Here is a 26,254-nt window from a genome sequence, read left to right as displayed (position 1 = left end):
ATGGGGTGGTACTATTATACTTAGTAGATCCTAGTGACATACTTTGTCAATATAGGTGTGCCACTTCTTTCCGGCAGGTGAATCTTAAAAATGCCATTCATATCTACCTAGTCGAAATATTGAGCGCCAACCAATTGCTGAGTCATGTCGCACGCAACGAACAAAGGAACTATATTCCGTCCTCAGCCATCGCCAAATTGGACCCTAGACGGAGTAGTCGTAGTACCTATTCTTATAGATTGTTATGATTTAGGGGTGGTATCCGCTCGCTCGAAGAAAGCTCAGTTCAAATCCCAGAGGAATTATGGGGAGCAATTTGCAATACGTACGAAGTAGTTAACTAATGTGGGGTCAGTCTGACTAATGCCACTGACTCCGATTTTGGCTCCGATCAATTGTGCTATGAAGCCACCCGTCCCTGCCTCGGATGGGTCTGACTAGTTTTGTTCTTCATCTAGCGTTGCCTGGCCCAGAGAGGAACGTTTCCATACCCTATGTCCTGGTGGTGGCAGCTATATTCGGCCCTTTAAGATTGCCGTCAGCTTCTTTTCTTGCGTATATCGGGCTCCTCAATAATTTACCTTTGTTTTGAGTGGAAGGATATGCAGCATAGTATAATCATTCCAACCGTCAAAGACCCGTCCGCTCGGTTGTAACAGCTTCATGGTTCAACCATTTGTTTCTCCTCTGCTTACCCTTGACCTATACGGCATGCCAATTCAGTAATTGACCCTCAATGGACGAGGGTTCCGATCCGAAGGCCACTCGACGCAAGAGGGTCTCCAGAGCTTGCGATAGATGTCGAAGCAAAAAGGTTCTTCCCCCCTCCTAAGAGTAGCTCGAAATAGAAAGTGTTAATTAACTCAATGCCAAATGATTTTAGGACAAATGCGATGGCTTACGCCCCGCTTGTTCCGCCTGCCAGGCTTCTGGCCATACATGTTCGTACGATCCTCAGACAAAGAAACGTGGACTACCCGAAGGATACGTACGGGGCCTGGAGAAGCTCTGGGCTTTGTCCATCTGCAACATTGATGGTTTTGAAGACACAATGTTAACCCTCCTGGGCACTACTGCAGAATCAGCTTGCCGGCGTGATAAACTTATGAATCTCTGGACGGATGATGTCGCGTCTGAGACTCTACATGATTCATGGAAAACAAGTCGCCTCTATAATGCCCTTGAAAAGATGCTATCGAACCCTGATTCTTCGCCGTCTCATCGTCCCGAAAAACGTTCTCGGGAGGATGTGAGCGATTTCTCACTTACTCCAGAAAGCGAATGGGGGTTTCGCGTAGACCGCAGATCGACCCCTTCATTGGATGCTGGGCTACGGGTGAAGCCTTCCGCTGTCTATTCTGACGCTAAAAGAGCTCGCCTGTCTCATCCGTTAGATAATCTGTCTTTACCTTTTGACAGCGGCACTAGAGTCTCACTAGAATTGCCCACTCAAACGTCGCAGCTCTTAGACATTTATTTTGCCGTCACCCATTCTTGGTTCCCAATTGTTGCTAAGCATAATATACTTCGAGCATCATACCTTTATGCAAATGCTCCTTTGTCCGTTACAAAAACAGCCCCAGGATCCGGTAACCATGCTACTCTCTGGGCTCTCCTTAGCTATACCATTTCTCAGTCTACAATGACCTCGCCAGGCAGATCATCCGAGTCGATTGCTAAAACAAGAGAGTACTATTCCGTCTCTCTATCCTTGATACCATCGGAAGCCGACCGATATGAGCTAGGACACGTGCAGGCATTGCTTCTGCTAACCTTAGTAAATATCGGCCTTGAAGACTGGACGACAGCCTTGCTGCTGAGTGGACAGGCAGTCCGTATGGCCATTTCTATGGGCCTAGGTGCCCCCACAGACTTCCGACTGTCTGAAGAACGGCGGCAAGGGAAAGTGGTCTTTCTCGGATGCTTTGTTATCGACTCTTTGTTATCTTTTCGTATGTCTCGCAGGCCGTGCATGCATCCACGGGATTTGGCGTCCGTAGGGTTGCTGGAAGAAGATGGCTTGGAAGAATGGAACTCTTGGACAGACATTTTACCGCCTGCGGGCACAAAGCTAGGGAATAATCCGCCCCGGAGAGGTCCCCTCCTAGCCTTGAGCTGCTTCAATCGGCTAGTTGAACTGGCCAGCGTGCTGAATAAAATTTCTCGCGATGCTATTACTGGGGTCAGTGCACATATATTTGCGCAGCAGCTGGTTCTGGAACTCAAGCAGTGGGATGAGCGTTTACCGCTAGGATGTCGGCTGATTAGCCCAGAAAGTATCTATCCTGAGCGACACTCTGCTTTACTTCCACATCAAACCTACCTGTGCCTAACTTATTTGGCTACGCTACTCTGGCTCTACCTGCGCATGGCTTCCTATGAGCTTGAGATGCATCGCTCTCAACGAGCTGCCATTGAAGGCGCAAAGAATCTCCTTTTCAGAGCGTTGCCGATGATATCACAACATATAGACAATTTCCGAGCTTGCGGCCTCCCGCCATTATTTGAATTTTCTTTGTGGACATTGACTGAACAGGCATTGACACTGCGCAGCAAAGTCAAATATAATATGTTTCCTTTTGGACGGTGGGTGGAAGCTCTTCTCCAACAGACAATGCAGCTCAAGCTAGCATGGCCTATTTACCGTACATTAGCTAGGAAGATTGATTACTGGTATCACTGCAAAGACTTGCCGGAGACATTATCTTACTTTCGCAGCTCGAAAGCAGAAAATACACCAAGAGTTGCACCTAGTTCACCAAACAACGACCCCTTCGTCGACACAATGCCTACGGCAGCGACATGCCACCGAGACTCGAACACAGAAGCTTCGGTAGCTCCACAGAACCCCCCTACAACATCTGATTCCAGTTATACGTCCGCTATCCTTGGCATCAGCGTACCCGTGGAGGAGCAATATATGACATCAAAAGATAGGATAATGGAGAATACAGACCTCTGTATGTTAGATTTGTCTTTTCAGCAGCAGCAAGAAGAACCGCCACTTCCAAGGGACAGGACAACAGTTCACGAAGACAAGTCTGATCTAGCACACGGGCTAGATGCAATGCTACCGCCTGAGCATCCCCTGTCGACACCTGACTCATCCGTTTCGAAAATTGCAATGACTGGGAAATCCACTAGCAATGACCGGCCTTTACTGTCTAATAATAGCGAATTTTTGGATCATGACAGTTCAAGCAAAGGAGATCTTTCAGCTCCCGGCACTGATATCGATTCCATCTTTAAAGATCTTGCATATCTTGATACCACTGAATGGGCTATCAGTCGTGAGGCAGGCTTGAAAGAATTTGGCTTCATAGATGACAGCACTTTCCATGCATTCTGTCATGACCCAGACCGTCTCGCCGAATCTCAATCTTTGGTCCATCCACCGTCATTCGAAGACATTTGGCCTCCCCCGGGTTTTTTCCCAGAAACCTTTCAAGACTCCGCTGAAGATGCAATGGAAGTATGACACTCAGTTATTGATATTGATTGACTCTACGCAATAGTTCAGTGGATCTCTGGTCGTTTTTATGTGGGCCTGGATACTCGAGTAGAGCACGTCAATGCAAATTTTAAAATGGCTCTGAGTCTACTGAAGTATATGTGTCTGTAATACTTTTTATGCACTTGGACGAAAATCGTCACTTTGTGAAATATAAATGTCAGCCCTTGGCCTTCTGGAGGCAGTTCACAATGTATCCATGTTTGCTAGTTCAATTATACGCTTGTGTGGCAATTACATTTGGACTAGAACACAGAGATGGAGCATCATTGGCGGTTTAGAATTATTATGCTAAATGTTAAGGATTATGTTAGAGTCAAAGTTATGCCTTGTGGCTTGACATCATTGACAAGATATAGGGGGACAGTTCCATCAACATCAATAATAAAAGAACAACACCTGTTAGAAGAATGATCAGGCAGCCACGCTTCCACCAACGTCAGTCATGTATAGCTGCCATATCTATACTCATTCCTACATCAAGTATGCAAACCCGTATCTCATTATCTAAAGTAAAAGACCAAGTCATTTAGCAATATAATTAACTTGTTCCCGAACAAGAACAGAGGTTCTCCAGTACGGCTGGGATGTATCCGTCCACCCAGCCTAATTGAAAAACTAACTGTTCCACTTCCCTCATAACGGCGGCAGGGGTCATGCATTTCGAATCCCCCAAAACTGCAGGTACCGGGTGTCTGGAACACATTTCCTCTGTACGGCCCTCGAAGAAAACCACTATGTCAATCGTCAGTTTGATCTCGTAGGGTGTGAGAGATTGGTAATGTTTTTCCAAGCAGGACATGCTAAACCGTTGGGAAGGCACAAGACCACCACTCATAATGCGAACCATTCTTGCTCAAAATGGTACATGGCTTTGATATCTCCAGAGTCATGTGATGGTAAGAGATAACAGGACTACAGTCATATTCCTCAGTAAGATTTCCAACTTCCCGCACGCAAGAGATTTATAGCTGTGACCAGAGTATTATATTATCCAGGTTATAGATGAGCTTTCCTGAGCCACCATAGGCGAAAACCATATCTCTGCACTGGGGCCTCAATATAATATAATTGCATACTATTCAGTCGATATAGCCTTATATCAGGCAACTATACACACAAATATAGCCCGATAAGTACAAAGCATTAGCATTGGGTTAGCTTTCCTTTTTTTTTTCGAGTTTATAGCCCGCAATTGTGTTTTCCAAATTACCTCTCACATCCTCATTCCAGTCCCCCTCTCGGCGGCTTGTCTTGGACATCCCCGAGTACACAGGCAGTTATAGACCCTGGAATCAGAGACTTGTGCTTTTGATCCTGTCATACTGCATAAAGAGTCATATGTGCTAACGCCTAGTATTACTTCTTCATGATCTGAGAATATAATACCGCAAGGCACGCATTGAAGAGTGGTTTGGATGTACATAGAAAATATCTGCGAAGGTTCTGTAGCGCCTGTCTTTAGAATCACAAAAGCAAAATATCTTCCACAGCATGGCAATTGGTTGCGGGAGAGTAGAAAGCCGCAGGACAGTTCTCTTTGGCTTCCATCCGCATCTTGAAATGGAGTATAGGAGGCAACATGTCTCTGATAAAGGACAGCTTAGGAAGTGCCCGGGAATTTTAAGGGTAGAAACCGTCCAGCGTTGGGAACGGCTATGGCAGAGACTTGAGTGTATAGTCGATAGATAAAGACCGCAATCCCACCGCCATCTAGGGTCTGCTGTGCATGCGGCCAAGGATAAAATGGCGAACGCGCAAGGCAACTAAGGAGAGAACTTCTAGTTAAGGAGTAAATAGCCTATTGTGTTGGAGGACTAAAGTGATTTGAACAAATATATTTATACAACAGAAGCAAGGCATACATATCTCGAGCTTATTGATAGAAACTTATTTCTTTAGTGGAGAGGTGTATAGTTTGATGAACCCATAGTTAACAATAGACATTCAGTGGAAAGTTCTTTGTGTTAGGACGAAATGTAAACCACAAGTAATAAATAAACGTATTTGATGATAGACTGGTGCTAGGCACGGAAAATGATTCCAATAATATAATCATCATTCATATACTGCATCAGCCCTGTTAATCTTATAGCCTATCATGGGCGATCACGACAATGTCGGTAAAAAGGGGGGAATATATATAATGTGTATATAAAATGGGGTTAGGGGAACTGTCCAAAAAGCCATACAACACCAAGGCCTTCAGTAGACAATCCCACCACGCTCTGAAAAATGCTCAAGTCGCAGCAAGAAAAAATGATGTGAAGAGCTTTATAAAATCATTCAATCCATAGTGTTGCATAAATTTGTCTTAATACCACACATCAAGCGTCCATGCATGTGAACTTTGTGCATGGCCATGTTTTGTAAAACTGTCATTCAATCAGCAAGTATGCCCAGCGGTCCTAAGCTCATCGGCGCCACCCGACATTCCATATGACATGGGCGATATCCCGGGCTGTGTTGACAGCATCAATTATCTTGTCAAACATATCGGGGTAAGACTGCCCGCCTTCGCCAGGAGACGTAGGTAATTCTGACTGCGAAAAACTAAGATTTTTGGCGAGCTCTTCTTCATCTTCAGTGTTCATAAACCAAGGATGATTTTGGTCTGCTGGGTTCCGTGAGCAATGTTTGCATTCCCACTTGGAATCCAGCCCAGTGCAAATATCTTCATGGTCCTCTTCAGAGAAAAAGTCGGCCGACTGGTCAGAATACCAGTATGCTTTTGTAGAGTCAGAGCTCAACGAAGGTGTCGAGAAATATTCGGTCCACCGATCCATTATAGAGCACACCGGGGATTCTGAGGTATCTTTGCGATACTTAAGCGTCGTAGAAGGAAGGGGTGCAATCGTCTTGTTATCCCCATTTGAACTGCTCCGTATTATATTCCCCCCACCAACTGATTCGTGTGGAGAGATCTGTTTCATCATGACAAGCCCATCGTCGTCATCCCCGGGTGTAGTTAGCCACTCCACATCTTCTTCGTCTCCCTTGGCTTCCACAGCGATGCACTGCACGACTTCATCGTTAAAATGAATATGCCGCCTATCACTTGGCGAGTCAGTTCCAGAGGATGTATTTGTTGAAGTATCAGTAAGTGAGCTCTGCGGAATCCCATCAGATGATCTGTTCAGTGCCCCAATTTTCGATGTATGTCGGCCTAAGGAGGGACGGGTACGACTTAGATCCGCTTCTTGTGCCTTCAATATAGCCCCTGCATGTTGTAATAGAGTATGCTGTGACAAAGACCGTTGTAGTATTGATTCAGATGCGGTCCTTTTCTTCAAAATAGGTTTCCTATCCATAGAAAATGTCGGCGTTTCGAGGCAGCTCGGAGGCGGCGAAGTAGTTGGCTTTTCTATGTTTGAGTGCGTTTTCAACGGCCCATACAGCCATGTCACATCACAATCCTTCAGCCTGTGGAGACTCGTTAAACGGCAACAGTCAGGAGTGAGAAATACTCGATAAACAGCTGAAGAGGATTAAACTTACCAATTGAGGGTATCTGGTGACACGGTGCTCAGGTTGAGTCTCATCTTCGCCCAAGTTCTCCACGACGCATTCTCCAATCTCAACCCATTCTCATATATGATCCTGCGGCTGACTACATAACGCCAAGAGGCCCAGATATCTTCTTCTCTCCATTCATGAGACAGGTAATCCACATGTCTTGAAGGCTCCTCCTCGATTGAATAATCGTCGACTGCTGGTGCCTGTGACCTCCAATGATGCACTTCTACTGGCAAATTAACGGATGTCTTGCTACAAGATTCTTCCTTGTGAACAAATGTAATTGTAGCATGTGAGGGAAGGACAGTATCTCGATCTTCTTGTTCATCATAAAGACTGAGGGATGGGCTGCTGAGTGTTGTGGGCGAAGAAGGTAAGCGTTGAATCGCCGATAGGGACAGATCGGGAGATGACGGGATGGAAGATGAGGCTGATGATATGATCGGACTGGGGGAACTGTCTCTTTGAGGATATTCCTGAATTGGAGATCTAGTCGAAGCTAAATCGGGGCCATCTAAGACGTATCTTTGGGCGATAGGACAACGTAGGTCGTCCGATGAAAACCGCGCATGCTGCTCTCGCGAGGTTGTGAGAACATCAGTCATTGTAGCTAGTGGTCGAGATCATTGATAGCACAGGGACCTCAGCTAGAGGGTATATATGTAGGGTGATGGCTGGAGGAATAAGAATCAAGGCGCATCAGAAATAGTATTCTTTCATGGGAAAAGGTCAAATAATAAGGGGATTCAAGGCAGACGTTTGATGGAGAAGGGGCATATAGTACTAACTTTGAAAAGGATATCCTTCTCTCTGTGGATTTCGTCCCACTATAAAAAAGCGTACGGTTATTTTTCTAGTTCATATATATTTTAATTATTTGCTTTTTTTTGTTTTGTTTTCTTTTTCCGACACGGGTCTAGAACAAATCCACTGTCAGGGAAGAGCAAAAGATGTTGGAGTGGCGCTATGAGAGATAATTGAAGGAAGCCGCAGGAAGCAAGGAATAAAATTAAACAGTTCAAGGTAATGGAGGTATTCAATGGATTTTGCGTTCAAAGCCAGCACCAGAAGACAAATGGCGGCAAGAGCTATAGCAAGGGCCACCTTAACAAAATCTCCAATCTAAGGTGCTGGTAGATTATGATTGGAAGATAGGATGGTCAAGAGTGAGATGAGGTACATCTGGAGACTAGATAAATAAAGGATAAAACTTAGTGAAGGCTAGACAATAAAAGAATAGACAATTAGGTGGGTACTAACATAGATATAACAGTGGTTGGAACGTCACTAGTTGGTAGGATCAATTTATATCAGTTATACCTACATGGACGCTCACACAAGAACAAAGAACAAGGTGGTCGGGTAGTTTGTTAGTCATGGACTCTGTAGCGGGTCGCCACCAGGGGCGGTGACTTGTTTATGACGCTAGCGCGCAATGGAGCAGTTAGAATATTAATGTACCTACTAAGTACCTACGTAACTGTAGTCCACCATTGGTGGTTGGCCGCTGCCAGTTACTGTAACTTTTGATGACTTCCGATTCCGTGCACACTGTAATGCATGATGGACTGGTGGAGTCAGTCGGCTAGACTTTTAACAGGCAGTTAATCAATCCATCCCCACAGACAAAATCTGCTAACCTTATCTAGTACCTCCTGTTCTCCTTCCAGGCTGTTTCTTGAAAAGTCAGACATATGAGACATAAGCTAGCTTCAGCATAGGCACTGCCTACAATAGTCCCTTCTAATGTACGGAGTACATACATGTACTTATGTAGTATATTCCTTTCCTCCTTCCTTTTTTTTTTGGTTTGGGGGGGGGGGGGAAGGGTTTGACTTGATCATTTAAATTATAGCTTCCCCACTCCCTTTTGACAACTAAATCATTACAGAGAACAATACCATTATGGGTCTCTTTTGAGTGACTGCTTTTACTCTTGCCAACTCAAGATATCCCCAGCGCTATTTGTGTTATTGATTGGGTCGGCTAGCAGTTACGATAAACTTTAGGTTTCTTCTTTTTGTTCCCATTTGTCCTCTCGAGTCGCTCCCCGCACGGCCATACTAGAGTCTAGATTCTCGGACTTTTCATGAACCAGTAGGAAACTCTTCCTTATATCTATGGAGATGTAAATCATTGCCCCTCAAAATACCTGGCTAGACACTGCCTAGTAATTACTGGTATGAGTTTCTCGAGGCTTGAATAATGCCAGAGGGCTAAAGGAGCTTGCAAAGTCATTACTCGGCAGTCTCTCTATTGCCTTGCCAAGGACTTGGAGGTCTAAGCGAGATTTTTTTTTTTTTTTTTTGCGGGTGGGGAAGGTTGATTACATGTCTCAGTAGCCGGCTACCTTGTATTTACCAAGTAGGTGCTGTAACATAAAGATCACGATAGGAGATTCAAATTGATCTCAAATTGGCTAAACGACCGACTAACTGGTTAATTATAAAGGAGAAAGTAATCGCTTGCATACAAAAAAGGGATCATTCTAATGCTAGGAGGTAGTGGGTGAGAACTTAAGATATTGACTGTTTTTAAAATGAAGGCACTCCCCTCCAAGTTCTGTCTTCTCCCACCTACTGCTCTACTCTAGTACTATGCACGAACGTTTTGACGCATATTGTTATCAAGGTTTACTACGTAAGACCTAAACAAATGCTATCTATGGACCTCCATTCCATTCTAGCTGCATATGCTGCAGAGTGCAGATCTCTAATAATGTAACAAACCAAGGACATATTTCCTTGATACTAACGCATATCATTCCGGAGGGGTAAAGGAAGGGAACGAGCTTAAACAGCAGACAACCAAAAAAAAAAAAAAACCCCTCAGTTACTTGCATTATTCCTTGCCAATTAATATGGAACCAGGGTCCGTGCTGACGCCACATTTACATTCAAATGCTAGTGACCAGTCTGAACTTGAAGCCTCTACGGAGTATTTTTTTTGACTAGTCTTAGTCTCTACAAAGCGACTCGAAGTACGTGGAAACATCTTACACTCCCCATATCCAAGATTGCCATAGACCAATTGATAAATCTGTCAGTGTGAGCTGGCATTAAGAACTATTGTATCTAAGTGCTTCATAATATGTATATCCCAGTATGGTAGGTAAAATTCCCCGTTTACTTCTGTAGAGTCCACCCTAGGTATATCCAGTACTTTCCTAAAATTTTATCCATTCAACTCGAAGGGACGGGACAACATGGACGGAGATAACTATCTTTGGTATTCCTTCTACATGCCCTTGTCGTCGGCCGTGCGTCTGCATCGAGCTTACAGCTTCTCCGTGGCAGTACCAAGCACTGATATGGGTGAAGACTATTTTATTGGTTGTTTACTAAACCCTACTTGTTTGTGGAAGGAGCTCAAGCGCGGGAATACACAGCCTGTAGAGAGAATTTGAAACTGGCCCGATTTCATTGTCTGATTTCAAAAAATGGGATCGATAGAGTTGTATCAGGAGTTGATTGCCGATAGAATCGCTACAAAAGCCTTCAAGGCAAGCCTACTGCTATGCAACAAGATGTAATATACTGCCTCTGTTTAGATTTCCTTCCTTTTCTTCCCCCCTACCCCATCACACGTACACCTACATAGGCACGTATACAATCTCTTTGGATTGTCAATGCTCTAAATCACGTGATAATACCAGAGTAGCTGGTGGGGCAAACTGCACTTTTCGACCCACGACAATATCAAAAGCAAGTACGCCCCTGAGCGCTCTGGAGGCTTTGCGGATTTATTACAGCTAGACGGAAGTAAAGAAAAACAGAAGCACAGAATATGGCAGAATCATCGCAATCCAATGCCACTGAGCCACAGGCCAGAAACGTCGAGTATTGTGGTGGTAAGTCTCATTTTTTGACATGATGCAGTGGTAGATACCCTTTGTCCTAGGGTTAAGATCATTTGTCAAGATATCATAGCTAAAATATCCCTTTATCAGTTTGTACTCTACCTCCAGAGGTATGATCCTTTTCCTGTTGGCCGCAGCCTGGACTACCTTGATAGACAAACCACTCCTGGGTAATTGAGGGAGTTTCAACGGCCAATCATATTACAATGACTCCCCATACTAACTTGCGATTCCCAGTATTGTGAATTTGGCGGAACAGCTAAAAAATGTGAAGAATGGTTGAAAGGAAATCATCCAGATATGTACCAACTGCTATACTCCGAAGGTATATTATTTCACCCCTGGTATAAGATGTGATAGGGGATTACTTAAATTCAACTAATTAATCTGGGTAGAAGCTCTCAGTTCTAACCTCTCAAGCCTTTCCGTATCTGTCCGGGAGCGTTCAGCAAAAGATGCCGCGAAGAAGGAGGCAAAAGCTGCTTTGGCAGAAGCACGCGATGCAGAGAGGAAGGCGGCCTCGAAGGTCCAGATTAAACGTGTTGAACGTAACAGACGAAAGCATGTCAGTGTAATCACGGGCCTAGAAGTATATGGTCTAGAAAACAAGAAGGTGGCCAAGGAGCTGGGTAAGAAATTTGCAACTGGCTCTTCGGTGACCAAGTCTGCTGCGGGGACCGAAGAAATTACAGTGCAGGGTGATGTGAGTGATGATGTCAAGGATTGGCTGTTAGAGATGTATGAGAAGGAAATTCCGGAGGCAAATATTGAGATTGTTGAAGACAAAAAAAAGAAGGGAGGAGGTTGATCACACACAACACAAGATGAATGATACTGACTGTGCATATGCACAGGTCCTATTCCTTGCATGTGGGGTATCATGTCGCTATATTGTACAGGAATATTGATAGCCACACCAATACTTAGGATCGGCGTTGAAGGACATACGGTAGTTTGGAGAACTTAGAATGGTAAAAGTCAAAGTTCATTAAGAATATTCAGAGGATCTTGTTCAGTAGGTTCCGCATTTAAGCCCAGTGCCGCAGATGTAGGTGGATCAGCTGGCTGGGAGAACTGTCGACTTTGAAAACTTGAATGCTTATTATCCAAGTTAGATGGATACAAAACCCGCGAATTGCTCTCCTTTTCATTATATGGTAAAATGTGTGAAGAGTTGTAAGCAAGCATTGTCACTTGTGCTAGGCTCTCAGGACCCGATGATTCGGCGCTTATATTTGGGATAATAAAAGCAACAAAGAGAGCTGTAATACCTGTCATAACCACAATCCAAAAGGCACGAAGGCGTCGATGAATTCGGATCTGGCATTCTGCCTCTCTTCTTTCCCACCAATCGATCTTGCTTCGCACAGCATCAAGCCTCTCATTAAGAGCATCAGCCCTTGTCTTCCCCGCCCTCATACGCCATTCCAGAGCGTCAATTTTTTGTACCTGTGGCTGGAATGCTTTCAACTCAGAAGTCTGCTTTCGTATCTCCTGTCCCAGGCTGGTGGTCTCCTTTTCAAAATCATCAAAAAGGGTCGATATAGAGTCATAGAGCTCTTGGAACGAAGCGGTCGTCGAACGAAGAGCAGCGATTTTCTCCAGCAGATTGTAGTAGGTATAATCCAGTCTACGAGTAATATCGGTTGCAAGGGTCCCAGCCAGTACCAGAGAGGATCGCAAGTATCTACAATTGGACAATCAGAATTATCGAACAAAACAGCAAGACGCACACATGACTTACTTTTCACCCCGTTTTCTCCTATCGGTAACATACTCCAAATCCTCCTTCGAATGAATCTCCCGTCTTTTAACTAGGCTAAGCTTGTTTATCTGATCAGTGTCATCAAATATATTTCCTTTCTTGCCACCATTATCTAAACCAGCAGTGGATTCTGAACCCCAGGGTGCTCTTTCCTGTGCTATAGGCCTGAGAAGACCATCATCCACGTCGCTCTTCTTCTCCTTACCACTGGGCCATGCTGGTAGCAGGCCTCTAGCACCGGTCGAAGAATTTATAGGGTTCATTATTTGAGAAATGGCCGACCGCGACTAGCTGTGTTTATGCTTAATAGTTTGTTTGCACTTTGTACGGTTTAAACTGCTGAAGCATGATAATGTTGTGGAGGCGTTTCAAAAAGTTGTCTTATGGGCTGACAAATCGGGGCTCCTCGCAAACATGATCGGATAGAGCAGTTTTTGGCCCGTTGTGGTGGGTATGGCCACAATCTTCATTTATCTCGAGTGATGAGGGACTGGCAATGACTTTCTGGCTCCAACCTGTCGAAGAATGGTGGCAAAGGGGCGCGCTAGTTGCTTGGCTTGATGACAGACCAGGAGAAGGGGATCAAACCAACGTTCCATTTCCACATGCTCCGCTCATCAGTTTTTAATATGTAATTATTTTTTCAATTCTTTAATGTTCAGGAAATGAAACGAAAAAATTTAGGGGAGAGGCCTTTTTTTCTCAAAAAAAAAAAAAAAGAAAGAAAGAAAGAAAGAAAAGAAAAGAAAAGAAAAGAAAAAAAGGAATACTGCGTCCTAAGCGACGAAAAAGCGGAAGATTGAGGCTGACGTATGACACCAAGGCTGATCGGTTACTTATCTTCACACCTTCAAGCAGCTCGGTTTTATCTACACAAATCAGGATGCCTATATACTACCTATCTTCTGGTCGATTATTTAATTTTAATATGAATAATACCATTCAGCCACTAAAACCCATGTGCTCTACGTGAGCCGTGATTTGGTTATGGATAGAAGGGAATTCCCAGAATTTAACAATATATAATCCATGGTATGCCTGTGTAGGTGTCAAAATAATAACTTGAAATAAAACCAATAATAGTAACCCAGTCCAAAAATACTAATCACACAAAACAGAAATAGTAAGCAAGAGGGACGACAGCTAATTAACTCCCATAATCGCCCGCACACCCAGTAATAATCTGACAAGTATTGCCTGCATGGATACTCTTACTCACCCCAGTCATTGTCTATTAGACTCGATAATACAATGCATCTGTGCTAGGGAGGGGTAGAAGAAGAGGAAATCTGAGTCACTATAGCTCTAGCAACCCAACCCTGTACAGTTATGAGTTAAGTAACTTGTTACGTTTCTCTCTTCGTTTCAGTCGTTCAACTCTTTTATGGTGCATCTTCTGCGCCATTTTCTCAAAGCGCTCTTTCTCCTCCTTTGCCGCCCTACGTTCTCTGATAGATTTAATGTGTGCCTATGAACATGGTCAGCAAAAACAGGATAATCCAATTATCATCTGGTACTAAGAAGGGTTCCTTACATTTCGTTCGGCCTCCCTCTCCTCCTTCAACTCCCTTTCATGCTCCTTGACGGCTTCTTGGTGTTTGCGTGCTTCCAGTCTTTTTGCATATGAGGATAGGCCACTAGTAGGACGGAACGGCTTTTTGATGTCATGCCAGTTTTTTCCTGCAGACCCGAGACAGGTGAAAAATTAGCAGTTGAAAAAGGTAAAAAGTGGGGGAGGGGGGTGTCAATAGGAAGGCATTCTCCAAACACGTACCATTTTTCCGCATGCCCTTAACGGGCTCAGAAGAAGCTGGCACCGGGGAAGGTGACATGCTTAGTTTGCATAAATGAACACGTCACGGAAAAAGTGAAGGGTTAAAGAAAGCCTAGGAAGTTTTCCTTCTGCGAAGTTTTTCTTGATGGAAAAAGTTATCTCAGACGGATCAGATAACCGGATCTCGGCAGAAGTAGCAACCCGTTCCCACCACATCCGAGTCAGCGGCATCGGCGTATTGAGGGATTTGCGAGCGATAATCCTGACGGGTCCTTCATTCAACTAAAATCTCGCAGCAACAACCACCAAATGAGGTGACCCGCCCATTACTCCTTTTGTTCCTGATTTCGGCTATTTAGCCTGCAAGCGATGCATGCTCATTATTGAGTTCACTGTGTGAAAATTGAGCACACCAAACGTACCCCTCATAGCACACCGCCCCCCTGGGAGAAGAGTCCTAAAAGGCTTCCTTGTCACCGACAACATACAGGACGATACAATGCTCAACCGATAGGCGTTGAAAACTTCCTCTAACCCTACTCCTTTTTTTTTTTTTTTTTTTTTTTTCCTTTGCCTCTCTCTTCTTCCCGACCTTCCACTCTCCTTCAGCTTGTCGAAGTCGAACCTTGACAGCCAGTTTTTGCCTCCATGGCGGCTTCCGAACATGCAATATCAATAAATAATGAAATGTCTATGGATCTCCCTGCGCTTCCCCCTAATCAGGGGATTGAAGCTTTAAAGGATATTATATTTGGTTCTGTAAGAAGCCCTGTGCTTTATGTGGAATTCGTTCTCCCCTTTCACCTATTAACAACTTGACCCAGACTGCAGGAATGGCGGGCAAGATCATAGAGTACCCTTTTGATACAGTAAAAGTGCGACTTCAATCACAACCAGATCATCTCCCACTCCGATACAAAGGCCCTTTAGATTGCTTCCGCCAGTCATTTCAGGCAGATGGATTTCGTGGACTCTACCGCGGTATCAGTGCCCCTATGGCAGGTGCTGCTATAGAAAATAGCTGCCTCTTCTGGAGTTACCGCTTAATTCAAGACGTGCTGAAGGCAACTTGTTATAGTTCAACAGATCCATTACCATTCACAGCTTTGTTGGTCAGTGGCGCTGCGTCAGGATCTGTCACCTCGCTTGCACTCACCCCTGTTGAGCTTATCAAGTGTAAGATGCAAGTCCCTCTTGAAGCTTCTTGTACACAAGCACCTAGATCTCTTACACTGGTTGCGTCTATATTCCGACAAGATGGTATTTTGGGATTTTGGAGGGGACAAATAGGGACACTCATTCGTGAGACTGGCGGGGGTGCCGCTTGGTTTGGTGGTTATGAAGGAGTTTCTGCCCTTTTCCGAGCATACTCTACATCACCTTCGGAAATAGAACCATCTGAGCTCCAACAGACAAGACTTCCTCTCTATCAACAGATGACTGCAGGGGCGGCCGCTGGTATCAGCTATAATTTTCTGTTTTATCCTGCCGACACAATTAAGTCTCGCATGCAAACCGAGGATATCACCCGTTCCACAGTCAGTGGGGAACGGCATACATTCTGGAGTACTAGCAAGGCTTTGTGGAAGCAGCAAGGACTAAGAGGATTATATCGTGGTTGCGGAATAACATGCGCACGATCTGCCCCGAGCTCAGCTTTTATCTTTACGGTCTATGAAGGATTACGAAATTATTTTGGATAACTTTTGCTTTTGCTCATATTTTTATCTCCTTTGTTTTTACTGTATAAGATACCAAGTGTCATGTTTTTAAATATAGATCTCTTGTTCTTTACCTGTACTATTGCGTTATCGAATGCGACATCACTGTAGATTCCTTCCCCTCCCCCGCATTAACCTCCCATATTGTGTTGTTTGGTACATGCATGTGGAAATTTTGACTGTTGATACCTGCAAGCCCTCGGCATGTCACGGGCGGGGAAAAGGTTTGGTGTTAGCTAATTTACTACATATATTAAGCGTACGAAAACCTGTGACAGGCTTTGATCCAAACCTATTTTCCTCAACTCATCTTCCCGTCTCCATCCATCAAATTAGCCAATTTTTCAGCACCAATGGCATCTTCTACCCCTGCCCTTTCTGCACAGGAATTGCAGACCCTATCATCGAAAGCCATTGCTGCCAAAGCCACAGCATATTGTACGTCATAGTACAATATTTTTACACTCCCTCCAATTGCAAAATGTCATTACGCCTGCTAACCTAGTATAGGTCCTTATTCCAAATTCCGAGTTGGAGCATGCATTCTCACCCAGTCGGGTGAGTACATCTCTGGTGCCAATGTTGAAAACGCCTCGTACCCTGTGGGCACATGTGCGGAAAGAGTAGCGTTTGGGACTGCAGTTGTAAGCTGTGGACATCTTAAGAGTGTGCTAATAGTTGAATTCATTTCCTCTAATTCAATCTATGTAGGTTGCTGGACACAGAAATTTTAAGGCTATTGCTGTTGCTACGGACGTTAAGCCGGGGGCATCGCCATGTGGCATGTGCAGACAATTGTATGTTTTAATCTGATCGTTTCTCTCATACTCCCCAACAATAAGAAGGGAAAAAACAGGGGTTAAGAGAAGCATGCATTTGATAATGATCCTTTGTGCAACTCAGAGGTTCTGTGTGACTGACGAAGTACTGAAATTATTTGTTTAGTATGAGCGAGTTCACAAGCCCTTCGTTCCTCATTTATATGTATGATGGGGAAGACAGCTATAGTATCACAACAATGCGTGAGGTATGAGCCCCACCCTCTATTCTGTTAGCCTTGCTATAGACAAACATCTGACAGACTTCTGTTTATTTGCTGCCTGTCTATTTTCAGCTCCTTCCAAGCTCCTTCGGACCAAACAATTTCTTATAAAAGGGGCCCCACTGTTCGACTGCAATAGCAATCAAAACCACGCCTAGAAAATGTATCAGGGGACAAGATTCTACTGGTTCCCTATCATATGGGCTATAGTAACATATGCATTCGTTCGAGAACAGAGGCAGAGGGTTGTTTATACTCAGAGGGAATGAAGTTAATTTGAGGATATTCTAGCTCTCATATACAATCTGTCCACACAAATAGTTACGATAGCTACAGAAGCCCCAGAAACTACTAGCTGAACACCAATCAATTTAGCTATAGATTCAAATTAAGCTAGTCCTAAAGTCGTTTGTGGCTACTAAATTGTTTCAGCAAGGAACGGTCACCCCCTCTCCCACTATCACACTGTTTCTGAACTATTGCAAGTTGATGGGCTCCTGTTCTAACCAAGTGCCACCCATATCACAAGCTAGATGCATGCATCGTTATACAAAACAGGATCTCCGCTATAATCGCATCTCAGCATCAAATCATAAAAAACAAGCTCAGAAGAGAAGGATTATAAAAACACATTAGTTTGCTAAGGCTCATCGCCTTCTTCGGCTTCAGCATCTTCAACGCCGAGAAGCTCATCCTCATCATCCACAACGCTGGTGTAGTCTCCTCGACGTGCTGCGAAAGAACCGCGAGATGCATATGGCCTTGAATAGTGTCTGTATCGTCCAAACCCTACGTATCCAGCCGCACTCCGCCACAAACTCGCAACAAGGAGCGGAAGGGCCCTTGAGACAGCCACCACCCCAGCGATTATTGCAATTGGCACTCTGACTATCAACGAATCTCGCGAAAGTAGCCCTTGGGATGTGTCGACGTTTTCCCCAAGGCGAATCTGACCGAACTTGCCATCCCATCGGGTATATATAAAATAACCAGCTGCTCCTGCCACAGCAACCGGGGTCACGATTGCGAAGAATAATCCGACCCCACTAATACCATGCCTTTTTTCATACTCTTCTTCTTTGCTAGGACAGGGCTTCGATATGACATGGTCTAAATTCTTACCCCCTTCGCAGGTAGTTTGGGGTATGCGTCGATACCCGGTCGGTTCCCAGTACTCAATTCTAGCAGGCTCCGCCTTACAGATAGCCATCGCGTCTGGTTTGGGGAGCCCTGGAACAAGTGCACAGCTGCCGTCAGCCTGCGGCTCATAGTTATAATCACTGTGCATCATTAGTCATCGTGGCTATTTGAAAACATACATAACGATACTCACCATTCGTAATCAGCTCTAGTGCATGAACAGTTCATGCCAATACTATGGATATGGGGCTCACGCCAATCATTCCAACATCGGGCGGACGGTTTTTTGCGATAATATCGTTCAACGTGCCCGAATAAACAGTTATCTTTCTGGAAAGGATGCTTAGGCTCCCAGATAGCATAGTCATCAGTCAAGTTGCACGACCTCGAGCGTAGCCCGCTGAAATCAATGTTCACAGTAATAAGTCCATGACGAGAACTTTCTTTCAAATCTCTGCCCCAAAGAAGAAAATTTTTCGAGGTATCTGATGGTACAGTTGAGATATCGTCAATCTGCACATCAACATCCGAAAACGAGAATTCCTCCCAACTGTCACCCTCGTCAACGCTGTAATAAAGGGACTTTGTTGGCCTAGACTCAGGGACAATGACAATCACTGAACCAGAGTCACCGTATTCCCACATAAATCTACCTTTCTTGGCAGATTTCCAGGTAATTCCCCCATCTTTTGTGATAAAGGTGTCTACTTCATCGCCACCTGCCAAATGATCACCAACGTTTCCTACTCCCATCATAAGACCTATGGCTGAGCCAGAAGAGAAAGTGTCTCGTTCGTCCTTGCGCTCAGTATAGCCATGAAGATGGAGTGAACAGTCATCAGTGCCTTTTCCATCTGTAACGGAACAATTAAACTCATTGCCATCAGCGTCTCTGGCTGGGGGAGGAAGGAACATCCATTGTGCTCCATCATTGTGAGTAATCATTGTTTTAAGCTTCTTCATAGCGGAACCCTTTGAAACCGCATCAGCATTGCTGACAACGTTTACAATTGCCACACCTTCCAATCCTTGCATTTTTTCAAAATCAGCAAAGCCTTTATCGTTCCGATTCACGGCATTTAGACTGAGTACAAAGGACGTGCCGTTGCTATTGCTCTTTATTATGGGGCCGTACTCAGCACCTTCCACGCTGCTCACTGTGACATGCAGAAACACTGCATGGGTGGAGCTTTCAAGTACGGTATAAGCGGTCTGAACTGGCACTTGAACGTTATGAGGAAATTGTGCCTCTGCAAAAACCTGTCCATCAATACTAGTACTTGCCACCAAAGATTCAGGGTTCTCTGGGCTGCGCGATGCTACGACGATGAATTCTGACATCGTGGCGTAGTTGATCACGTCTTCGAAATGAACTTTCCAATCCGAAAAGACTTTGTTGGTAGACAATAGCTGAAGACGGTTGTTCTTGTTCTCGTTTTCAAACTGCTCGCAGAATATAAGTTCTTCGCTCTCCGGCCGGTCTTCCCTATTTTCAAACTCGCATTTCTGGACATAGCGGAGGAGAAGCTGCCAGTCAGCTCCACGATTTCTGCTGATATAGGCATCAGAATGACAGTCTCCGTGGTCACAATCCACGGCGCCAGTCCAAATCAACCAATCGTTGTACCGAGGATGAAATGTGATAGGAGAGAGAAAGGGCTCTCGAGTTGGTAGGCTCGGTGCTTTGAAAGGGTTGAAAGTGTCACCACGATTCGAGGTCCAGAAGCCCTCTTTCCCATCACCAAGAAAGAAAGCCGCATCACTGTTATAGGGATGAAGAAATATCTTGGATATCTTCTCTCCCTTAAGGGCCCGCTCCCATGTTTTCCCATGATCATGCGAAACGTAAAGATCATTCTCAGTAGTAAGCACGAAGACAGTCTCATCATGTCCGGAGTTGCTTGACTGACGTTCCATATAGTAATAGGCAGCGAACTTTCTCGCATTGAAGTCCTTCCTAGTCGAGATAATATCACCAGTTGGCGTGTTGTGTGTTTCGTTGCAGGGTCTTTCGATCTCTTTGTCCAGATTTTCTCCGCCATCTCGGATACAAGCATTTCCAGGGATAAGTCTCCAGCCGGACCGGCCCAAAAATGTATCAGTCGGTTTCTTGCACTTCTCCTCAGGATTCCTTAAAGGTACGGAAAGTGAACAGCCCTTTCCATCCTCGCTAGGCTTGTATTCACACTCAAAATCCTTGGCCGTGCATTTGCAGGGTTTGAAAATGGGCTGGGGGTCTCTGAACTTCTCGTCCACAAAACAATCTGCATTAGCCTTTCTCCGTCTGAAAAACTGCTTGTGGCCCATAAGGCAATCAGGTTCACGATTCTCATCCAATCGTGCCGCCCACTCTTCAAAATCATTTTCTTCGCATTTTCGCTCGTGAAGTCCGCCAAAATCTACTGAATAAATAGCATGCCCATCTTTCTTGCCTTGCTTTGAAGAACAAACCAGGGTAAATTTTAAGCTTGTTGAATCCGGAGTTGTTGTGACCATTTCGGGGTAGAGTCCGTCTCCCAGGTAGGCTGATTCCCACACCTTTCCATGATCGACTGAGAATTTGATTTCACTGTTCCTCTCATCTTCGCTAACCGCCACAACAATGGCGCCTTGATCTCCAAACTCATACTTATGAGGACCTTTAAGAGCATAACGCCATGTCATGCCTGCATCATCCGATACATAAAGGTTACCCTCGGGGTACTTTCCGAGATGCTCGCCCGTGTTACCGACACCCATTACCAGTCCCGGGGCTGGACTTGAGAACACCCGTCCAATGTTCGCAGAGGCGGTAACAGAATGAAGGTGCAGGTCTTCGTCACCGACCTTGAGGGGCTGAAAAGTCCTCCCATCGTCAAAACTGATTTTGCTAATAAGTTTTTTATCGGAAGCAGATTTTATTTGTTCCGGATTCTTCACGATATTCACCAGTACAACACCCTGTATGTTAGCAATTTTTTCAAAATCGACTGTGCCCTCCACGTCACGGTTTGTATGCTCAATATTGCGGGTGAAATAGGTGCCCTCCGAGTTAGATGTGAAAAGCACGCCCATACCATGCATAGGACTAGGCAGAACGTCCACTTGAAGACTATAATTCGTACTTTCTAGTATGGTGTAGGCATCCTCCTGTATACGATGGCCTTCAAACTCTGCTCGATGCCAAAGCTTACTGTCAATCGTCACGTACAGAGCGAGCTCCTCTGTCCCTTGCGACTTTACTGCCGCCACGATAAACCTCTTGACAGCCGCTGTGCTGATGACGCCAGAAACCGGTCGTCCCTGCAGCATCACCTCTGACCCTTCAATATCACTGTTAAAGTAATCGTCCGAGTATATAAGTCTATTGGCATGTGGAAGGGGCACCTTCAAACCTGGTACCACACAAAGAGATCGATCTTCGATCTCCCGGGCTATATCCAAATTCTCGGCAAATTGAGGATGCCCTACTGCCCAAGCACATCCGCCAATACTTTCTCGTAGGGGCTTGACGGTGTTAAAATCGTCTGTCGTATAATGGGACTTGACTATACAATAGCGACCCGCGCATTCTTCAGTTTGAAAAATGACCTTGCTAGAATTCCGACCATGGAACACAAGAGGGTAATGCCTGACAGCAGGGACCCCCTGGACCTCAAATGAGGCCCAGGTCTTAGCCTGGTCTGTCGTAACCCAGTGGCGTTTATTTTGACTTATTGCGTATGCCTTGTTCTTATCAAATGGATGCTGCCAGATAAAAAGAACTTTATGCTCCATGCCACCATCTTCGCCTTTTACCACTTCCCAAGACTCGCCACCATCAAATGTCTGAAGTAAATTACCGTCTCGCGTGTTTAGGAGAGCTGTCTCTGCGTCCTCAAAATAAAATAATGATGTTGGTTGACTGTCAAGGTTGGTCGCAGTGATCTTGGGTTTTTTTGAGTTCTTCGCGGCGCTGGACTGGGTATAGAGCACCAAAATAAGGCAGCTCACCAGCAAGAGCCATCGCAGAATCATGGCCATAAGTTATGACATTTGAAGGGATTGGCAGACAGAGCTTAGGCTGTGGCAAAGAGTGCCGGGTATCAGCTCGGGGGGTTCAGGAAAATCGTTACACAAATGTCTCAAAAATTGCGTCTGCCATCCGAGGAAATCAATAGAATGGGATATTTCAATATTAATGTGGAAGCTGTAGATCGAGCGACCGTGGGCTGCTTTCTTGGTTCAATGGCTGCGTGGCCTCATGTTAACACTGCGTCACGTGTTTTTAGAAATGCTTGTCGAAACATGCGCCTTCTGAGAGCTATGGAATTTAGTACGCGTAGCCGAGGAGCTACGGTCTCTCTCTTCCTTCATATAATTAGCACTACGTTGGAATTCTAGCCTTTTTGCGTCCAAAGATTATTAGGCCATGTACCTATTGGATCTTTGTCACAATATGGATTTTTAATTGGAACTTTTTTTATGAGTGGTCCTGCTTGTTCTTCTTTTTCTCTTCCTACTAGGTAGGCGTAGATCCATCTACTTTCCCTGTAGGTATTCACGAAGCCTGATTTGTACAAACAGAAAATACATAGAACTGCATAGAGGACGACCTACAGTTGTAGTGTTTTTGAAATAGACTCTACAGCGTAGAAAAAACCTCAAGAGCTTCAGATTCCCAATTTTCTGGCATTATTACACGTAATACAGGCTACCACAATGATCAACTGAAGATACAACACCTAGCAATTACACTTAGGGACTCACAAAAAATTGAGCACATTTTGCATCGCGGGGGTGTTTGAGTCCTCTCTTCGAGACACATACGCACGAACTTCCTGGATGCTTAGACCAGCTTCAGTTGATCCAGTTACCCCAGGGTTACGTGTGGAGCCTGTGGTGTTGCTTCCAGATCTTGCGCCAGCAGCACTTGCTGTACCACCGCGTACTCTTTCTCGGAGAGCCTCAGACCCAATAACAAAAAGACTGCCAACTTCTAGCAAAACATCTAGCGCCCCGCCGGGAGCCTTGGCTTGCTCGTCTACATCCCAGCTTTTAAGAAGATTAGTATACTGTGTCATATCTTTGGTGACCATAAGGCCGCCAGGTCCATTGACCGAAAATCGTTTGAAGTGCTCAAGAAGTAGGCTTCGAAGTCCAAGAGCAACGTCAGTAAGCAGCTGGCGGAGATTTGTGCCACTAGATGAGAGTGACAGCACAATAGTGCTATGTACACGAGTCAAGAAGGTACATATTGAGGCACATGTCTAATGGCTAAATTAACAAGGTGTACTATACAAGACATTATGCTATGACTTACCGGAGTCTGCAGTTTTTCCAACCAAGAGGCATTGTCCCCTTCCTTTGGACGAAAATCGTTTTTCTTTTGACTGGAAAGAAGCCTACTCACCCACATCAACGTCGCGTCGATAGTTTTTCGCTCAACTGCGTTCACTTTCTCCTCAATGCGCACTGTTATTAGACTAGTCTTTTTTTCCATTTCCTTGCGCACAGTAATGCTTCCAGCCGCCAAGGGTATAAGTAATGTGTTTATGCACATTACCATCAGGTTGGTAATGCCTATAGCGCCCCGAACTGCGGCAAGATAGGCAAAGTCAGGTTCCATTTTTCCAGATTCTTGTGACGTCGCCGCTTCCAAAGCGGCATCAAGACAGACTTCGATATACCCCTCCCCCATCATGGAAAGAAGGAGACTCAATAGTGCCAGCATATCCTTCGGTGTCTCACTTGTAATGCTTAGCTCTAGGCTTCGCCCGACCCCTTCAGCGAGCCATTTGAGCATCCGCTTGGCGTAAGCTATGCTGGGAAGACCATCTTCCTCAACGAGTTTGACATCAGTTGGTCTCAAAACATCATTAGACTCCCTCAAGCCCGCTACTTGAAGTAGAATTCTCCGATGCGTGGCTGAGAATTCCGAAGATTCAAGGCGACTAATATATGTGTCTCGGGCAGAAGTAAGGAGTTCGGTGCCCGACTTGGAGAGTGATGCCATAAAAGTTGTCACTGCTTTCTTCCTACGGGAGTGAAATGTGGTAAATCTGAACAGAATAGACGTATATAACTCTTCCAATGTCTTTTTCTCTCTCTCGATATATGAAGATCCAACAAAATACGGCACGAATAAATCTTCCAGTTGCTGATCAAGAACCAGTGCCGTCTGCGCAGATATAGGATCTGGGTTTTCGGTCAAACCATGAGATTTTAAATCATCAACTAAAGCACTGATGTAATTGCGTGAGCTTTGAAGTGATCTCAAGAAAGCAAGAGGCGAAATATCATTCGCTTTCTCCAACGCCATCTCAAGTCTCTGTTGGATAGATTGTTGAAATACTCGTTGTAGAAACTTTCCAAGAACCTGCTCGTAATAAGGAAAGGCTCGTCTGATAATGGCAGATTCCTCCTGTACTACAACCTTCACCTCATCAATTAGTGACTGAAGGCTGGGTTCCACTTTGACGGGCTCCGCATCAGGATCTGCCAGCTTCTCCCAAGCCTCTGTATCTCCAGCCACTTCCTCGGTGACAAGCTGGCTTCGATCAATAAAAAACTGATGCTGGTTAACAAATAGTGCAATAACACTTGCACCGCCATTGAAATCTTGAAGCACGGTTGCACAGTCCTTCATTCCTTCGAAATTAGCCTTGCGGTAAAAATCATCAAACTGTTTCAGAAGATCCTTTTCTAGTGTTTCTGAAAACTTTTCAATGATCTCTCTTGTATTCCGTCTAGCACTGTCGCCTTCCCCATTTGCACTCTCCTCTGTAGGTCCATTTCCATATGATTTGCTACCTGCTCCTTTTGATTCGTTCCAGCTGTGAGGGTCGAGTCTTTGACTTATTCTCAATAATTGTCTTGCAATTTGCGCTGAACGCACTTTGGCTTCGCCAGTTCCAGACCTTCTTAAATTCTCCAAAAGCGTAATTTCTCCCCTGTTACTGACACCTTCCCAACATTGGAGTAGGAAGTAAGCATCAAGAGCTCGGCGTCGTTGCCTGTCAAGCTCTTCTAGCTTGCGCCCAGTTTCAACTGCCATATTTCCGGTTGCTCCAGTACGTTCACACCCAATTATATGTGTCCCCGCTCCATTGAGTGACGTGTCTAGCTGTTGAAAAGAGCTGATTGTCTGTTTCAGTTTTCTGCCTAAGGTATTGACATTTTGTGAGTGCTGCGCCTCTGCCCGGCGTGCAGCAGCAGATAGCTCATTCTCTCTAATTTCCAAATCACTGGATAATTCACTAAGCTGTTGCTGGGCATGCTCAAACGTACGTATCAGTGGTTTGGGATCAAACAGTTGATTTCCACCACTTGGGCCGAGAGCGGAGCGACGACTAAATGCAACACTGTCAGAGAGTGTCTCTATAAACTCCTTAACAATAAAGTCACGATTTGAAAAATCCTCCAAGGTGAAGCTGGGTCCTTTAGGAAAGATGGATCGAGACGCAGAGTTCGACTGAGAGGTCATGGACAAACTATCCGGCATCCTTGCAATAGTTGATAGCTATTCCAGGAGTCTTCATTGAGACATAAAGTAGAGAGAGTATAAAAATTTTGGAAGAAGCAAGCACATGCAGTTCACCTATTTAGGCAATGGTGGTTAACTGGCCACCTTTCAAAATGTGTTATTCATCTTCTAGGTAGGTAGGTTATACGGAGTAGCTGACCATTTAACGTAATCGGTAAGCGAGCGCCGCACCCTGTATTCCATATAAAATGACACTTTTTGAGAGTCTAATATCTCAACAATAAAGCACCTAGGGGACATAAAATTAAATATACAGTATAATATAATACTGTGTATATATATATTAAGCAGAGAAATTTCCGGAATGAATATTTCTCCAGGTAAGATAAATTACAGCTGTATTTTTTATACTTTCGTTGTCCTAGTATTTAAAGCCAAGAAAACTACCTAAAAACATAAAAATATAAAAACACCCTTTTAGA

The 26,254-nt window shown here is 44.7% G+C and overlaps 7 protein-coding genes across 7 annotated transcripts; 3 read left to right on the top strand and 4 right to left on the bottom strand.

The window, feature by feature from the left end:
- Positions 1–736: 736 nt before the first annotated feature.
- ATNIH1004_009096 (putative C6 transcription factor) lies at positions 737–3,478 on the top strand (the record flags this gene model as incomplete). Its single annotated transcript, XM_033573696.1, has 2 exons — positions 737–814; positions 884–3,478. 2 exons carry the CDS (start codon positions 737–739, stop codon positions 3,476–3,478), a joined length of 2,673 nt encoding a protein of 890 aa, XP_033424248.1.
- Positions 3,479–5,925: 2,447 nt separating this feature from the next.
- ATNIH1004_009095 (protein phosphatase regulator REG1) lies at positions 5,926–7,053 on the bottom strand (the record flags this gene model as incomplete). Its single annotated transcript, XM_033573695.1, has 2 exons — positions 5,926–6,934; positions 7,010–7,053. 2 exons carry the CDS (start codon positions 7,051–7,053, stop codon positions 5,926–5,928), a joined length of 1,053 nt encoding a protein of 350 aa, XP_033424247.1.
- A 3,760-nt stretch (positions 7,054–10,813) lies between these two features.
- tma22 (putative RNA binding protein Tma22) lies at positions 10,814–11,694 on the top strand (the record flags this gene model as incomplete). The annotated part of the gene is made up of 2 exons (XM_033573694.1): positions 10,814–10,877; positions 11,282–11,694. The coding sequence occupies 2 exons, from the start codon at positions 10,814–10,816 to the stop codon at positions 11,692–11,694; spliced, it is 477 nt and encodes a 158-aa protein (XP_033424246.1).
- A 170-nt stretch (positions 11,695–11,864) lies between these two features.
- On the bottom strand, positions 11,865–12,914 carry ATNIH1004_009093 (uncharacterized protein; the record flags this gene model as incomplete). Its single annotated transcript, XM_033573693.1, has 2 exons — positions 11,865–12,573; positions 12,631–12,914. 2 exons carry the CDS (start codon positions 12,912–12,914, stop codon positions 11,865–11,867), a joined length of 993 nt encoding a protein of 330 aa, XP_033424245.1.
- Positions 12,915–13,978: 1,064 nt separating this feature from the next.
- ATNIH1004_009092 (CGR1 family protein) lies at positions 13,979–14,483 on the bottom strand (the record flags this gene model as incomplete). The annotated part of the gene is made up of 3 exons (XM_033573692.1): positions 13,979–14,119; positions 14,186–14,331; positions 14,426–14,483. 3 exons carry the CDS (start codon positions 14,481–14,483, stop codon positions 13,979–13,981), a joined length of 345 nt encoding a protein of 114 aa, XP_033424244.1.
- A 2,016-nt stretch (positions 14,484–16,499) lies between these two features.
- Positions 16,500–17,179, top strand: ATNIH1004_009091 (cytidine deaminase; the record flags this gene model as incomplete). Its single annotated transcript, XM_033573691.1, has 4 exons — positions 16,500–16,584; positions 16,657–16,790; positions 16,858–16,943; positions 17,092–17,179. The coding sequence occupies 4 exons, from the start codon at positions 16,500–16,502 to the stop codon at positions 17,177–17,179; spliced, it is 393 nt and encodes a 130-aa protein (XP_033424243.1).
- A 649-nt stretch (positions 17,180–17,828) lies between these two features.
- VPS10 (vacuolar protein sorting/targeting protein PEP1) lies at positions 17,829–25,790 on the bottom strand (the record flags this gene model as incomplete). The annotated part of the gene is made up of 5 exons (XM_033573690.1): positions 17,829–18,468; positions 18,522–22,267; positions 22,907–22,931; positions 23,057–23,488; positions 23,704–25,790. The coding sequence occupies 5 exons, from the start codon at positions 25,788–25,790 to the stop codon at positions 17,829–17,831; spliced, it is 6,930 nt and encodes a 2,309-aa protein (XP_033424242.1).
- Between the last annotated feature and the right edge of the window lie 464 nt (positions 25,791–26,254).

The sequence above is a fragment of the Aspergillus tanneri genome (genome assembly GCF_003426965.1).
Source record: "Aspergillus tanneri strain NIH1004 chromosome Unknown AapTan_6_pilon_pilon_pilon, whole genome shotgun sequence".
NCBI classification, from domain to species: Eukaryota; Fungi; Ascomycota; class Eurotiomycetes; order Eurotiales; family Aspergillaceae; genus Aspergillus; species Aspergillus tanneri.
Note: the sequence above shows the minus strand (reverse complement) of the source record. Positions and strands in the feature narration are given on the sequence as shown.